General features: G+C 43.7%; 1 protein-coding gene across 2 annotated transcripts in view; it reads left to right on the top strand.

The window, feature by feature from the left end:
- The window catches only part of enpp1 (ectonucleotide pyrophosphatase/phosphodiesterase 1), a 76,847-nt gene that overhangs the window by 15,648 nt on the left and 44,355 nt on the right, over positions 1-16,844 (top strand). For both annotated transcript variants that reach the window (XM_056262644.1, XM_056262643.1), the window contains exons 5-12: positions 1,237-1,297; positions 4,065-4,162; positions 9,499-9,578; positions 9,854-9,973; positions 11,744-11,853; positions 14,470-14,535; positions 14,798-14,870; positions 15,167-15,275. In XM_056262644.1, the coding sequence (XP_056118619.1) occupies positions 1,237-1,297; positions 4,065-4,162; positions 9,499-9,578; positions 9,854-9,973; positions 11,744-11,853; positions 14,470-14,535; positions 14,798-14,870; positions 15,167-15,275 (717 nt within the window). The remainder of the gene's footprint in view (positions 1-1,236; positions 1,298-4,064; positions 4,163-9,498; positions 9,579-9,853; positions 9,974-11,743; positions 11,854-14,469; positions 14,536-14,797; positions 14,871-15,166; positions 15,276-16,844) is intronic.

Raw genomic sequence — 16,844 nt, forward strand, 5'->3', positions numbered from 1 at the left:
ATGAAGACATTTTGGGGTTGATACAATCCTGCGAGGGTTGTATAAAATCCTCAAGCTGGTTAGTTTTATTTCATATTTTGAACAGACATGTTTTGTTAAACGGAAGGGGTTTAACAATATCGTGGATAGTGACAATATGTATTCAGCTTCAGAATCATCAATATTTTTATTCTGGCATCACCATTGTCCTGTGCATTGGGTTTCCAACACTAAGTCCAAGCCTATTCATTTATCATTTTAATCAACTGTAAGTTTTTTTTCCTTTTACCATATATCTTGGAGTATCGCAATAATATCATATCGTGAGTATATCTTGATATGTATCGAATCGTGACATGGTGGTATCGTTACACCCCTATTCAACGGCTCATAGCTGCTGTGAAGTTGTGATGGATCTGAAGGATTTGTCTTTGAAGTTATCCGGGCCTGGAGTTCATCTCCGCTCAGCAGGATAGAGAGCTGTGCATCTTGCCTACATGATGTTTTCATGGCCAGATGTTTTTCTTTGAAATATTTTCACAAATGTTCAGCTGATTATTTTAGGCCACTTTTCGGGTGTGAGGAACAGAATAGTGTCTAAATAGTGATAAAGCATCACAATTGTTTTATGGCAGTCATCTCACATTTACTCCAGTAAAAAGCTAATTTCTGTATTATATCTTAAAGTGTTGCACTAAAAGCTGATACACATTTGGGGGGAGGGGTTCAAGATTTGGCTGGAGCTGAAATGAGAGCAGTGGAACTGATCTTCGAACCCTTTGAAAACCCAAATTGCACACACATGATGCATGTGTTAACCCTTTTAGATGTTGTTTAGATAATTCCACTAGTTGTCATACTTCAGTAACGTTTATGTACACAATCACAGCCACGTTGTTCCTGTAGGTGCTTAGCCACTGACAGCTAATTCTTATCACTTGAAAATAAGCTGCCTGGACTTTGTCAGTTGTTTGTTTTTATCATTAGAAGACTGTGATGAAGTTCCAGTATTTTTTATGTTAGTTTGGCTTCCTTCTTGATTGATTTTGTCTGAATATGTGTGTAGTGTTATTGTCACACCAAGGCCAACTATTCCACCCTCTCCCTCCTTCAAAAAAACTGAATTGTTCCTCATTGCCCTTTCATTTCACTTTCTCACTGTTAAGTCGATGCAAACCTTGGAAAATGTAACACTGCAAGAACAAATACACCTGGCCTAATACTAATACTTGCTTTCTCTTCCTTCTTTCTTCATAGGTGAAAAAACTTGGCTTGAAGAGGACTGTGAGGACATCAGGACTCCTCAATGTCCTGCTGGGTAACAGACTTATGTTTACAAATGAGATCTGTGGCTCTGTATCAGGTTCATATCCTTAACTCAAAGCTTAGAAATTAGCATCTATAGTTAATGAGCCTTTGAATGTTTTATAGATACATTGTGTGTGTTGGCCGCCACGTTCCTTTGACAATATGTTTTCACCAACTTTTGGGATAAAACATTATTTGTTTATTTTGAAAATTATATCCCTGGCTACGTCCGAAAGCTAAAACAGCTGCCTCACTGTTAGCCAAAGACTTCACAGACTTCACTGGAACTGATCTTCCAACCCTTTGAAAAAACAAATTGCTCACATATGACGTATCAGCAGTCATAATTCCACTAGTTGTCATACTTCAGTAACGTTTATGTACACAATCATAGCCATTTTTGTTCCTCTAGGTGTATTAGCCGCTGACAGCTAATTCTTATCACTTGAAAACAGCATACAACACATCTAACATAAACGAGACCCAACAGCAATGAACAGAAGATTTAAGATATGCTGCTGCTGCATAAATAAACATACATTAATCCTGTAGCAGATCTAGACAGGTGGAGCTGGGGGAGGTGGAGGGTCTTAGTCCATTGCATTTTCCGTAATTGAATAACTTAAAGTGGTCCTATTATGTTTTTCGAATATTCCCTTTCATGCAGTGTGTAATATAGCTGTTTGTGAATGTAAACGTTCTGCAAAGATGTAAAGTCGAAAGTGCACTATAAATGAAGTTAATGTCTCCCAAAAGAAAGAATCGACTCTGAACCGCCTTTACGAGTCCTTTTTAATTCGAATCCTACTGGTTTACTGTTCTACGTCACTACAATATACATTTGCATAATGCCCGCCTTAGTTTGTTGTACGTTGTCCGCCCACAAACAACTTGACCATCCCCCTAAAAAGTCATTTTACTGATGACTGCTTCTCAAATCTCGGAGTTCAACGCGGGTTCGATGTTATGGGAAGAAGGGGGCAGGTACCGGCGGACATTCAAAGAGTTTAATACAAATTAAACAAATACGAAAGTAAAAGCTGCAGCCCCTCACGGACGACTGCTGTCACATATAACAAAGCACAACATAAATCCAAGCCTGGCCTCGTCCTTGCGATGGAGGATCGGGTTGAATAAGTTCTTCCAATGTTTCGTCATCGTACTCGCGTGCGGATTGGTAAAATCAACGTCATCTTTACTGTTTTTATAGTGTGTACAATCGCTGAGCTTTAGAAAGAAGCCCCCGGACAGAGCTGACGTTCAGTTATGGTAATGGGCATTAGCTTCCAAAACACGCGCTGTACGCGGTAGACCAATCACAACAGACTAGGCCATCTGGCCAATCAGAGCAGAGTAGGCCCTCGGAATGGAGGGATTCATCCGACGAGTCGTTTGAGAATCATTGAACAATGTGGTGATGTGCAATGTATATATAATGAGAAAATTAAACTGTTTTTTTTACTTTTGATGCATGTCAACCTGTTGTAGGAGACCTCCAAAACAAAACTAGGAGCCTTTAAAATAGCATAATAGAGGCACTTTAATGTTGTTTTTTTCGTGACAAATCATATGAGCATAACTTCAGTAGTTGAACTGAAAGAATTAACATGACTTTGGAAATCATGTATTGTATTGGAGTATTGGAGTATTTAGATCACCAGTGTACTTATTTGATTAGTGGTTTATAAATAGTATTTATTGTATATCATAATAATTTGTTTTAAATTGCCAGCATCCTAAAACGTAAGTTTTATTTGGCTTTTAAATCACATGTGGACTCAGACTTTTAAATGGCACTGTATATAAATGCATCTATTTAGATGCACGGAGAGATGTTTGGGCGTGTGTGTGTGTTTATGTCTGACTCTGGGTAAATGGACTGTTTGGTCGGTGCTGTCTTTTCCATTAGCTATAATAAACTCACTCTGAAATGCATTCAGCTTTGCCCGTAATGACATTCACTGGCATAAACACAAACAGACAACTTAATGAGCCATGTGCTCTGTTGAGAAGACTTTCAAACAGTTATCACTGCCATTTCATCTCATCATAAAAACACATTATGAGGTGTAGTGGGGAGCCATAATAATTTAAAAAATATAAAAGTAATATTTAGGAAAATTGTTGTTTTGCAGTGGGCTTGTATATTCCGTGGCGTTTCCTTTCATTTTATAACTTATTTTATTATAAAAAAATTAGCTAATGTTTTATGCATTATTCTGTTTCTATAAAGGCACAATCTTCTTTTCAGTTTTGAAGGATACAGTTAAGGATGGCTGATGGGTCTTTTAGGAGTTGTGTGGAAGCGGAACGGCATGCTAATGTAACTCTTTAGTGTTGCCTTTACATAAGATATTACAAAAGCAAATTGTTAGTTTTGAATATTACCAAAGGCACAATATCCCTGTCTATTAAATCACTCATCCAAAACCAGCTTTAAAAGCTTTATGATCAAAACAAATAGAGAATAATAAATAAAAATAATACTTTTTACTAAATCAACCGTTAGATCATGAAAGTTGGTTTTTTACTGAGAGCTTTTTCAGCAATTCAAGTCAATTTCAAAGCATGTTGTTGGATTTGGCGTTTTGGGTGAGACATGGTGTTTTGGGCTCTGCCTGTAGGCATACACCGACATCTGCTCTACTCTGGGTGAAACTGCTCATGTTTCCTATTGCTATTTTTACTTACGCATGAGCACTTCTACTAAAAGAGGAAGCTACTTGTTTCCATGGTATGACAAGCATTTGAAAAAAGCATTTCATCTTTTCCTTTAGGTTTTCTAAAGCGCCGCTGCTGCTGGTGTCTCTGGACGGATTCAGGGCAGGATACATGAAGGCGTACAGCACCCTGCTTCCTGTCATCAGCAAACTCAGTATGTCACATTAACTCAGTACACTCAGTTTGACCCCGGCTACAGTCGTGCTCAAAAGTTTACATACAGCTTGCAGAATCTGCTAAATGTTTATTATTTAAACAAAATCTTAATGTAAAATGCATTTTGCAGCTGCACAGCTAGCACAGTGAGTGTCTGGCTCACTCATTGGCTGTGCTGCAGCAACTGCACATCCAATGGCGCGGGCGGCTCCAACGTGTGCGCCAATGAGCTATCATTACGTCATTCACGTCAGAGCCCGCCACAAGCGGCGTGGCCAGAGCCCATAAAAGCCCCCGAAATAGCCATTATAGCGGATTTCATCTCCTTCAGCGACATACACTTCACGTCTCTGAGTCCTCTGAAAGCTTTGAATCCAGCCCTACAGTTAGAGTGTGCATCTCTACAGCGGTTTTCGTCTTCGTTGAGAAGCCGTCTTCCCCTGTCGCCTCTCTGCTGTCGCTATCCGGCGACCAACACATATCCTTTGCTATATTTGCTTTTAGGAACGCGAGCGTTGTTCCAAATACCTCGCACGTCATGCGCCACGTGCGGCTCTCTTCTTGCGTGCCTGGGTTCCGCCCATGCTCAAGCTGCACTTTCTGCCGGGGGATGCTCGGTCTGTGAAGGCATGCCCGTCTCGACGCTGCGGTCGCGGCTCGCTCTCGCTCGCAAGATGGCGACGCTGCTTCCCCTGCCCCTCCTTCCCCGCCTTTCTTCGGCCCAGGAAAAAGAAGCGCCACAGCCAGCGTCAACCTGAGGGTATGGAGGCCACGTCCCTGCGTGTTTCGTTTTCCCCTACCCTGACACCGTCTCCGGTTCTGTTCGAGGGAGACCAGCAGCCATCCCCCCACCCCCCCACCCCCCGGTGGGCCTGGTCTCTTTCGCGGATCGATCGACGACCACGACGACAGCCTCTCCATTGCTGCTTCTGAGGAGGATTGGTCGGGCTCAGTTGACCTCGCCATCGCTTCTCAGTCGGGCGCGAGCGCCGCAGCTACCGGGACTAACTCTGACGCTGAGATGCTTCGGATCCTAACCAAGGCCGTCGCGGACCTCAGGCTCGAGTGGCCCTCGCCCGAGGAGCCTCCTTGGAGTCGGCTGGACGGCTGGTTTCTGCCGGGGCGCCAGCAGGCCCCTTGTCAGGATTATCAGTACACAGTTCTGCCCTTCGGCCTGTCTTTAGCACCTCGTACGTTCACAAAGTGCATGGACGCGGCGCTCTCCCCCCTGAGGCTTCAAGGGGTGCGCGTGCTGAATTATCTTGACGATTGGCTGATTCTAGCTCAGTCGAGAACCGAACTGTTACATCACAGATCTTTGATTCTGAACCATTTGCAATGTCTGGGTCACAGAATCAATATATCCAAGAGCAAACTGAGTCCCAGCCAGAGTGTGATCTTTCTGGGCACAGTTATCGACTCTATGACTATGAGAGCGCGCCTCACAGCAGAGCGCGCACACTCTAATCAACAGCTCACAGCCTCCTTCAAGGCAGACGAGCGCTCACGCCTGAAAAAGTTTCAGAGACTTCTTGGTCTCATGGTAGCCGCATCGTCAGTACTCGGTATGGGACTACTGCGCATGCGCCCACTGGAACACTGGCTCAAGCGCCATGTGCCAGCACGCGAGTGGCGGTCAGGCAGCCTATTTGTCACGGTGAATCACGGGTTGTCTTCGGGCCCTTATTTCCTGGCAGGCTCAAGACTGGTATCTCGAGGGTGTGAGCCTGGGTGTGATTTCCACTTGGAAGGTGGTTTTCAAAGATGCATCCAACCAGGGTTGGGGAGCATTACACAAGGGCAAGCCTGTCTCCAGCCTCTGGTCGAGCACGGAGCAGAGCTTACACATCAACTGCCTGGAAATGAAAGCAGTTTGTCTAGCCCTCAAAGCGTTTCTGCCAAACATCATGGGACACCAGGTGTTAGTCCGGACGGACAAAACATCAGTGGTTTCATACATAAATCGCCAGGGCGGCGTCAGGTCGGGCAGCCTGAATGCCCTGGTGAGAGACCTCCTTATTTGGGCACAAGTCAATCTGAGCTCTCTGAGAGCAGCACATATCCCAGGCATCCTCAACACGGGTGCGGATATGCTGTCACGGGCAGAGGTGGGTAGAGTATCCAAAAACTGTACTCAAGTAAAAGTACAAGTACTTATAGAAATATTTACTCAAAGTAAAAGTAAAAGTAATAATCTTAAAAGTTACTTGGATTAAGAGTAAAAAAGTATCCAATGAAAAAACTACTCAAGTAGTTAGTTACTAGTTACTTTGGATCAAATAGGCCTATATATATATATATATATATATATATATATATATATATATATATACAGTATATATATACTGTATATATAACATGATATTATTTAGAATTTTTTTCATTTAAATGACTATTATCATAATTAGATAAGCTATCTTTGCAACAAAAACAGAAGAGACAAACATTATTTCTGTATATCTGTATATTATATCTGTAGCCTGAAAACCATTACCTGTCCTTTGGTTTGTATAATAGTATAGTAACTAAATACAACTACATTTGGATTATTAGACAATGTTGGAATAAAGTGACTCTATGGAGTTTTGGATTCATATGTAAAAGGGTGGGAACCATTGACACATATTAGAAAGAGTTAAAACTCTTCACATGTGATCGCAGTCATGTCATGCCCAACACAAACAACGATCAAATGCACGGATCTTCTTCTGTCTGTTCTCCAAAATGTATTTAAATGTAGGCTATATTTATGAAAGCATCTTTAAACTGGTTAACTGAGTCTAATAAGGCAGGCAAAGGCATTCGTTTTCAAGTCGAGTTCGCACGCCACTGCGCAATACACACACATTGTGTGTGTACAAACATTCATAAACTGGACGATGATAGCTTATTTAATGTATAACTATAAAGTAATGTATATGTCCAAAAAAAGGGTAATGTCATACTTTGTAGTAGTGCTATATGGCGTAATAATCTGTTTGGTTGTAAAATGAATTAACTGAATGAAATCGAATGTATCGTCGTGTGGAATAATTCATTCACAGACAGCTTACGAAGTAACATACGAAGATGTTCAACTAATAAAGATCTTCATCGCTGGCAAAAAATATGATGCATTTGCGGATTTACTTTCTAGACTGTAGCCTACTGTAGACTCTGGACCGCCACTTCATACAACACTCTTGACGTTCTTAAATCTTCCTGTTACGACTCCGAGACGATTCAGTGCGTGAGGAAACTAAACAGATCATTCAAACTGATTCGCGAACCGATTTAGACAGATCTGCCCAACTTGTTTGATGAAGTCTTTGAACAGGATCGACTCAAAAGAGTGATTCATTTGTGAATTGAGCATCGCTCATGCCCAGAAAAAAGAGAGAGCGCGCGCTTAGAATAAACGCTTTTAACAACATATTGCATTAAAATAAAGTAACGAGAGGAACGTCGCCCAACGTAACGAAGTAAAAGTACTGTACTTCGTTACTACCCACCTCTGGTCACGGGGCAACACTCCCCTAGGCGAGTGGTCCCTGAATCCTCAGACAGTGCGCCTGATATGGGAAGTGTTTGGCGAGGCCGAAATCGACCTCTTCACCTCAAGGAACAACACTCATTGCGCAGTGTTCTTCTCGAAGGTAAGGGATGCGTTGGCCCAACCTCCCCCTCTATGCATTTCCCCCCGTCTCAATGATACCCCAGGTTATCGAACGGGTCAGGGAGAGCGGATGCCCAGTCCTCCTGGTAGCCCCCTCTCTGGAAATCCAGACCGTGGTTTCCGGAGCTGGTTCAGATGGTGGACAAAGTCCCCTGGCCTGTTCCGTTTAGGAAAGATCTCCTCACACAGGCGGAAGGGACAATATGGCACCCATGACCCGATTTATGGGCTCTCCATGTGTGGCTCCTCAATGGGTACCCGGGAACCTTCCTGAGAAGGTCCTCAGCACGATCAATGAAGCCAGGGCCCCTTCTACTAGGCGCTCGTATGCTTCTAAATGGTCAGTGTTTTCCAGCTGGTGTCTGGACAAACGTTTTGAACCCATGTCATGCGAGGTACCAGTGGTGCTCTCCTTCCTGTTAGAGCTGTTAGACGCGGGTAGGACCCCGTCTACGCTCAAAGTGTATGTGGCAGCTATCGCAGCTTATCACATCTCCATGATACCCCAGGTTATCGAACGGGTCAGGGAGAGCGGATGCCCAGTCCTCCTGGTAGCCCCCCTCCTGGAAATCGAGACCGTGGTTTCCGGAGCTGGTTCAGATGGTGGACAAAGTCCTCTGGCCTGTTCCGTTTAGGAAAGATCTCCTCACACAGGCGGAAGGGACGATATGGCACCCACGACCCGATTTATGGGCTCTCCATGGGCTCTCCAGTGTCAGGTTTGCCCTATTGGGACTAGAGCTCATTCGACTAGAGGCATAGCCTCGTCTTGGGCTTGATCTTCTGGGTTTCCCATTCACTATATCTGTGTGGCGGCTGGTTGGTCCTCGCCTTCTACGTGCGTGAAATTCTATAACATGGAGGTACCTTCCCTGCAGGCAGGGATCCTTTCTGAATGATTTAGGCCCGACATGTGTCCGGTCTTATCCACATTATATGTCAATGTCATAAGCACACATTAATTTATTATAAAACTCGCCTCTGGCCGGTTATCTTATCCCTTTATTTTAAAGACCCGACTGTGTCTGGTCTTAAGTTATTGGGTTAAACATGGATGTATGGGCATTACATTTATATATGGGTATATTTTGAGGCCCGACGGTGTCCGGTCTTCTTATTATATACTGGTTTCTGGCTGGTTCTGTAGGCCCACAAGCTGCAGTTTCAACCAGCTACTCGGTGTGGCGTTTTGCATGGCGTTCCCACTGTGTATAACTATGCAATACGAAGTGACCGTTCTCGAAAGGGAACGTACTCTGTTACTTTCGTAACCTCGGTTCACTGAGAGTAAGGAACGAGTATTGCGTAGCCAGCCGCACTGAGTAGCATGGCAACATGACAGTACATTCAGTCGATGTAACCTGCTATAATGGCTATTGCGTGCGTGCGTGCGTGCGTGCGTGTGTTATCTCATGACATGACATGGTGAGTTATCTCTCACCACTTTTCCAGGTGTAGAAAGCACAAAAATTAGGCTACCTCATATAGTATATCCAGATTTTCCATCTTTTTTTTGTCTTATTTTAAATCATATTAATTCATCTTGAAACCCCTTTGGAAGTTTGCTGAGGGCCCCTAATGGGCCCCAACCCCCTGGTTGATAACCACTGGTTTATATTAACTAGTACACAATTGGTTTTGTAAAGTGTTTGAGGTAATGCCATGTTTTGTTTCCTCAGAGAAATGTGGAACCTCCACGCCATATATGCGACCTGCTTATCCCACCAAGACCTTCCCAAACCATTACACTATAGTGACAGTAAGTGACAGGTAGACATTAATCCACAATTGCTCTTGAAGAACTATATGCATCAAAATGTAATGACAGTTGTTATTGCTTTCTGTAGTAGATATTTTATGTGTTTGATTTGAATCCCTTTCCATTTACACCAATATAGGGTACGACTATCAAATTAATAAGTTACTGTTAGTTCCATTGGTTGCTTACAGACCAGACAAGTTCATTTTCTTTGCTCATCCTGATTTGTAATGAGTGAAATACGGCTTTTTTAATAAAGCATTTTTCGTTTGCAGGGTCTATATCCAGAATCACATGGAATTGTGGACAATAAGATGTATGATGTCACTCGTAATGCCTCTTTCAGTTTGAAAGTCGATGAGAAATTCAACCCCTCGTGGTACCTAGGTGAACCAGTGAGTATATGCACACAGATGAAACTGAAAAAATACATACGCACGGATTTAACTCTATACATAAAGCTGGATATATTTTATATGCAACGTTATCTGGATACATTGCTGGGTAGTAACTGATTATATTTTATTACAGTCGAAGTAGATTGGTCTCTCAAAGCGATCCCAGTCAGTACGGTACATCTGACTACGTCGAACGTGACCGAACTAAAAAGGAACCCAATGCAAAATAAGCCTTTCAGTTTTGGGTACGTCACAATTGGCTTGAACTGTGAGCATCCTAATTCTTCAATAGCACATCCTTTCAAATTCCTGCTTCATGACCCATAATTGAGCCTCGGTAGGCACTGCTTGAAGAGTCCTGATGTTCTTTTGGATCACACTGTTCTGGACAAATCCTCTCGCATTTGTTTTTTTGTTGTCAAGATATAGAGTGGAACTTTCTTCAAGCTCTTGAGGCAGAGATGGTCCAAATGACCCTGTATCAGTGTGGGATAAGAGGAAAGTCACACCCATCCTCTGTTACCTCATCATCATCATCATTATCTTTAGAGTTCACCAAGATAGCTGTTTGAGGGTAATGAAGGGTGGTGCACAGATGTGCAAGCAAACATGAAGCAAATGCTCAAAAAAACATCCTGGTTGCTGCCGGTCAGGGCTTCTGAACTTCCTTTAACTCTTCACTGGGAACACTTGCCCTTGTTGTTCGTTTTCGTGCTCGACTTTCAGCTACGTGCCTTTGCTTTGCCCCGTCCATGGTGCTGAAATGTGTGCAGTGTGAGGGGTTCTACTAGGAGATCTAGAGATTTGCTTGAAAAAATTGGCAGATTTTGCCATTTGAGACTAAATAACTAATGGTCTCTAATGTTCACATTCAGTGGTAGCCTGTGTTACCTTGAAGACTGGGTTAGAATCCATCTTATATGTTGCCTTGTACAGTAATTACAGAGATGGCTTTGTGGTTTCTGACTGAAGGCATGCATACTTGAATTTTTAATGCTTCTTCATGACCATATGTGCTTCACTGTAGTAGCAACTATGGATGTGCCCAGAACCTAAATCCGTATTGTGGCTTATCTCGCATTCAAAAACGATTTCAATACTCAGTATATTGATAGCGTCTCCCTGATGCCCACAAATTATATGCAATATAATTACCCGACTATATAACTGCGAGACTACTATTTAATAGATTTTTTCCCCTCCCATGTCATATTTCTGTTCCATCACCATGTTTCTTTAGGGGCTCCTTAGAATGTGCCGTTTCCTTTCCGAACAGTATTCGGCTTCGGACACATCCATAGTAGCGACCATATTTAGTTTTTTACTTTTGTTCTTCCAAAGGAACTGTGAATGAATGAAGCTGCATTTCCAGTCCCTTAACTAAAACTAAAAACATTAAAAACATTTTCATTACTTGAAATAAAAAAAAACATTAACTAAAAAAAAAAAAAAAAAAAAAAAAAAATTTAAAGTTAAAGTTTATTCAAATTTTTATTCAAAATATTAACAAAAGCTATATTATATCACTTATATTAAAAAACACTGCCTCAACATGAATCTTAAGTTAATTTAAAAAGCAGAGTTGCAGAAAGTTTGTTACAAGTAACACTTACTGTAATGTTACTCCTGCTGCAAGTAGCTAATATGACATATGACATAATTTGCATCACTTTCTATTTTTTATTCTAAGTGGTGTTTTTTTTTATCTTTTCTGTGCTTCATCTTTTGTCAGCACTCTCATTTAGTTTTTCCTGTGATTGTTTTTAGGTTTGGCTCACAGCCATGAGAAACAAACTAAAAACGGCAACTTTCTTCTGGCCTGGATCCGATGTGAAAGTCAACGGAAAATACCCAAATTTCTGGGTGAAGTATGACAGGTGGATATTTACAATACCGCTGTTACGAATTGCGTGGAAGCAAAGGCGGTAGTCGGATCTAAATGCAGCAGTAGACTTTAATAATGCAGACTCGGGTAAACTCAGAACAGCCAAGACACTCGTAAATACATTCAATAACTGACAAAGACAGGGCAGAAACACAGGGCTTAAATAATCAGAGACAAACGAGCAAACAGGATAACAAGGGGGCGTGGATAACAAGAAACACCTGGGATAACTAATGACAAGACACTAATGACACTAAACATGACAGAACACAAGACCCACATTATGACATAACCCCCCCTTAAGGGCGGCTCCTGACGCCCAACAAAACAAAAAAAAAACAAAAAAAGTTCAGGAGGGCGGTGAAGCACAGGCGGTCTTGGGGGAGGGATGGAGGGCCAGGCCCGTGCAGGGGAACGGGACCAGGACCTAGGCAAGGCGGGCCTGGGCCGCAGAGCGTGGGCGGACCAGACTGGGCGGAGCAGGACGAGGCGAAGGCCAGGGCGGAGCAGGACGAGGCGAAGGCCAGGGCGGAGCACGCTTGGCAGGAGACGAGGGCATAGGAGGCTCAGGAGGAGATAGCATCGACAAGGTCCATGTCAGCGCTGCCTCCATGACCCTTTCGTGGGACCTCCTACTGCCCCCCCCCCCCCCCCAAAAAAATACTTGGGAGAACCTAGGGGAACAACCTCCGGGCTGGCAACGGGCTCTGGAACAGTCTCATGGAGCTTGATAGATATAGGCAGGGCGAGGCGCAGAGGCGGGGCCGGCAGGGCGAGGCGCAGAGGCGGGGCCGGCAGGGCGAGGCGCACAGGCGGGACCAGCAGGGCGAGGCGCACAGGCGGGACCGGCAGGGCGAGGCGCACAGGCGGGACCGGCAGGGCGAGGCGCACAGGCGGGACCGGCAGGGCGAGGCGCACAGGCGGGACCGGCAGGGCGAGGCGTCTGGGAACGCCCACCGGAGCCTGGCGAACCAAACGAGTCCTCCTTCTCCTCCTGCGACGGCGAGTCACTGGGCTTGATACTCTAACTTGGCTAGATTCACCACTTGACTCACTTGACTCGGCTCTTGACTCACTTGACTTGGCACTTGATTCACTTGACTTGGCACTTGACTTGGCACTTGACTCACTTGATTCACTTGATACGGCACTTGATTCACTTCACTTGGCGCTTGGCACGCTCGACTCGGGACTCGGTTCACTTGACTCGGGACTCGACTCGGGACTCGACTCGGGACTCGACTCGGGACTCGACTCGGGACTCGACTCGTGAAACGGGGGTTCGGCTGGGCAGACGTCAGTCGCGGGCTCGGAAGACAGAAACTCAGGCATGTCAGTCTCGGCGGGAAAAAGCTCAGGCATGTCGTGAAAAGCAGGCTTGACTTGGCTCACGTGAAGCGCGGGTTCGGCTGGACAGACGTGAGTTGCAGGCTTGTGGAGCGCGGTGTCGGCAGGGCTGAAGTGAAGCGCGGGGTCGACTGGGCAGACGTGAATTGCAGGCTTGTGGAGCGCGGTGTCGGCAGTGCGGATGCGGCGAACGGGCTTTCTCAGAGCTCGGTTGGAAACTCTCTTACGTGAACTGTGCTTGGAATTACCTGGAACGGTCTTGACGGAATGCCCTGGTTTGGGAACACAGCTGATTTCCTCAGCGAGTCCTACAGTGAGTGACGAACCGCACACCCACAACGCTCGGTCCAGGAACTGCACAAAAGAGAGGTGTTCCGCATCTAACAGAAGCATTGCGCCGAGCGTGTCGTCCATCCCACTCCAGAAATTATACTTGAGTGTTTCCTCACTCAAATTTGTCTCATGATAAAACTCTAGGTAAGCCCCCACGTACTCCTCAAGCGACCGTCCATTCTGGTAGAATCCGTCCTCCATCATCATACCTCTTGCTTTACGGTCGGTGGTTCCCGGGTACTAACTGCTTGATCCTGGTGGTCAGTTATTCTGTTACGAATTGCGTGGAAGCAAAGGCGGTAGTCGGATCTAAATGCAGCAGTAGACTTTAATAATGCAGACTCGGGTAAACTCAGAACAGCCAAGACACTCGTAAATACATTCAATAACTGACAAAGACAGGGCAGAAACACAGGGCTTAAATAATCAGTGACAAACGAGCAGACAGGATAACAAGGGGGCGTGGATAACAAGAAACACCTGGGATAACTAATGACAAGACACTAATGACACTAAACATGACAGAACACAAGACCCACATTATGACAACCGCATTGTTTTAACATTGTTATTTACTGGATTTTAACATTTTAAAAGCACAACACATTAGAGTTGTGAGGAGGACTGACTGTAATTCACATCAAACACTAGGAATTAAGAGCCACACTTCATATTACAGTATATTTAAAAGCTTTTGAACCCTTTGAAGCAGGTGACACAGTGCAATACATTCATTACACTCTGCTGAACTCAGAAGATATCAGGTTTTTTAGTAACAGCCATCGTAAGTTAGAAAACAAAGTTCGGATGATTTAAATAATGGGCACCAAGATATGAACTATAACTATAAATATATTAATAGCTATTTTCTATTCTGAACACTCCAAGAGCAAATATATACTGTTTTTTTTTTTTGTTTTTTTTTAAGGAACATTCCCTTTGAACAGAGGATGGCAAAAATCTTTGAATGGTTGCATTTACCTGAAGGAGAAAGGTAATGCTATTTATTTCCATTATCTTTTGGTGATTTTGTTTTAAATTAGGCCAATTGATTAAGTTTGTCCTGCCTAGACTGTAAAAACATGCAATTCTTACCATAAAGAGCTATTTCCACCTTACTTAGCCCTTAAACGTGTTTTTTGTTGATATGCACTTATGTGTTTAAGTGATGTTAAGAAATATTTTGATTTGAATAAAATCAGTTAATTTAGATGTCATTTGTAGTTTTGTTTTTCAGTGTATATACTCTGTTTTAGGCCAGATTTTTACACCTTATACTTCGAAGAGCCTGATGCTGCGGGTCATCGACATGGACCAATGAGTAGCCAGGTACACTGAAGACAAATCACGTGTGCAAAACATTTATGAACTTAAATTTCTTCCGTTTATTTTGGGGGCAAATGTCTGATTTAGGATATGAAACATTAAATGAACACAGTCATTGTTACTTTTTTTTGCAATGATTGATATAACATCAATGTTTTTCTCTCTTGACTGCAAAGAAAAAAAAACATAAAAGCCAGCATTTTATGTCATTTGGTGTTAGCACTCTTAAACACTGTACATAATCAGTATGCTGGTGAAATGTTTTCATTCAAAATTGTGATTGATGTTTTGTGTTTCAGGTAATTGAGGCTTTGATGAATGTTGACAGACTTATTGGGCAGTTGATGGAGGGCCTCAAGGAAAGACAGTTGGACAAATGTGTCAACCTGGTTCTGTTGTCTGACCACGGTAAGTACTGTGATGGTTTATTGTGTTTATCATGCATAAATTGCATTTTGTGATTTTGTGTGTGTTTGTATATGAACAAACAGTTATGCTAATAGTTATATCACTGGCTGTAATTTGTGAGCAAGTTTAGCCATCTGGTAACACTTTATTTTGATGATCCCCTTTAGTCATTCTGTTATAAGAGAGTTAGAGAGTTAAGAGAGTTAGAGAGTTATCATTAGAGAGTTAAGGGGCTTTCACACCGGAGGAACGTTTACATAGTTCCTATAACTATTGGCAGAAGTAAGTACTTTTTGGCGTGTTCACACCAGAGGAACTGGGAACGACTTTAGTTATAGGAATGGCTTTTGGGGGGACTAAATTAGCTCCTACTTCAGAGTAGGGTCTAAACCAGCACAACCTGAACTACCAGTGACGTAAGTGTACGTTGATTGGCCGAACACATGCCATACGAAACAGCACCCACCATTCTGGTCCCCCGGGACATACATCACCCTGAGAGACGAAAGTCTCCGCTGGGACCACAGGAGGATCTGATGTGCCAGTCTGCACAGAAGGCGCGACCTCAGACCCCCCTGGCGGTTTAAATAGGACACCACTGACGTATTGTCGGTTCTCACGTGGCGACCTTGGAGGTCTGGCAGAAAACTCCTCAGAGCTTGGAACACCGCCAACATTTCCAGGCAATTGATGTGCCATGAGGAATGATGGTCCTGCCAGAGGCCTCTCGAAAAGCGGCCGTCCATGACCGCGCCCCAGCCCGTGAGGGAGGCGTCTGGCGAAATAATTTTTCGGCGACATAACGCTCCCAACTTGGGACCTTGGGACAGAAACCTATTGATAGGGAACATATGGAATGGATTTCCTCCTCGGGGAAAACCCCTTGGCTTTCAACCACCACAGCAAGGCTCTCATGTGCAGCAGGCCAGAAGGTATCATGATGGACGCTGCTGCCATAAGACCCAAAAGTCTCTGGAAGTGTTTCACTGTGATGGTGTGGCCTAGCTTCACCCTGGTTAGTGTGGTCAATGTGGATTTTATACGTGCAGGAGACATCTGTGCCCGCATCGTCGTCGAGTCCCATGCCACCCCCAAGAACGAAGTTCATTGGGCGGGTATCAACACGCTCTTCTTCGTGTTGAGCCTCAACCCCAAGTGCTGAATATGGTCAAGGACGACATCTCGATGCCAAACTGCCAACTCTCGAGACTGGGCCAGGATGAGCCAGTCGTCGATGTAATTCAGCACGCGGATGCCCTGGAGCCTCGGTGGGGCCAGAGCTGCATCTATGCACTTGGTGAATGTGTGAGGGGAGAATGCTAGGTATGGAAGTAAAATAATCCCAAATGTTTTTGAAACAAAAAGCCTGTTGAATTGTACTACTTGAAAAAAATATGCATTGCATTAACCCTGCTTGTATTTTAATGCATTGTATTTTTAGGGCTTGAATTTTATAGGCTGAAATTTAGCATGGTTGAATATTTAAGCTGTGAATATTTCAAATGAAATCATTTCAAACACATTTTCATTAGTAAAATTTCAATAATCCATATTCACCTTTCATATTTC

Source organism: Rhinichthys klamathensis, unplaced genomic scaffold (genome assembly GCF_029890125.1).
Source record: "Rhinichthys klamathensis goyatoka isolate OS25496 unplaced genomic scaffold, OSU_Roscu_1.1 h1tg000196l_1, whole genome shotgun sequence".
Classification (NCBI taxonomy): Eukaryota; Metazoa; Chordata; class Actinopteri; order Cypriniformes; family Leuciscidae; genus Rhinichthys; species Rhinichthys klamathensis.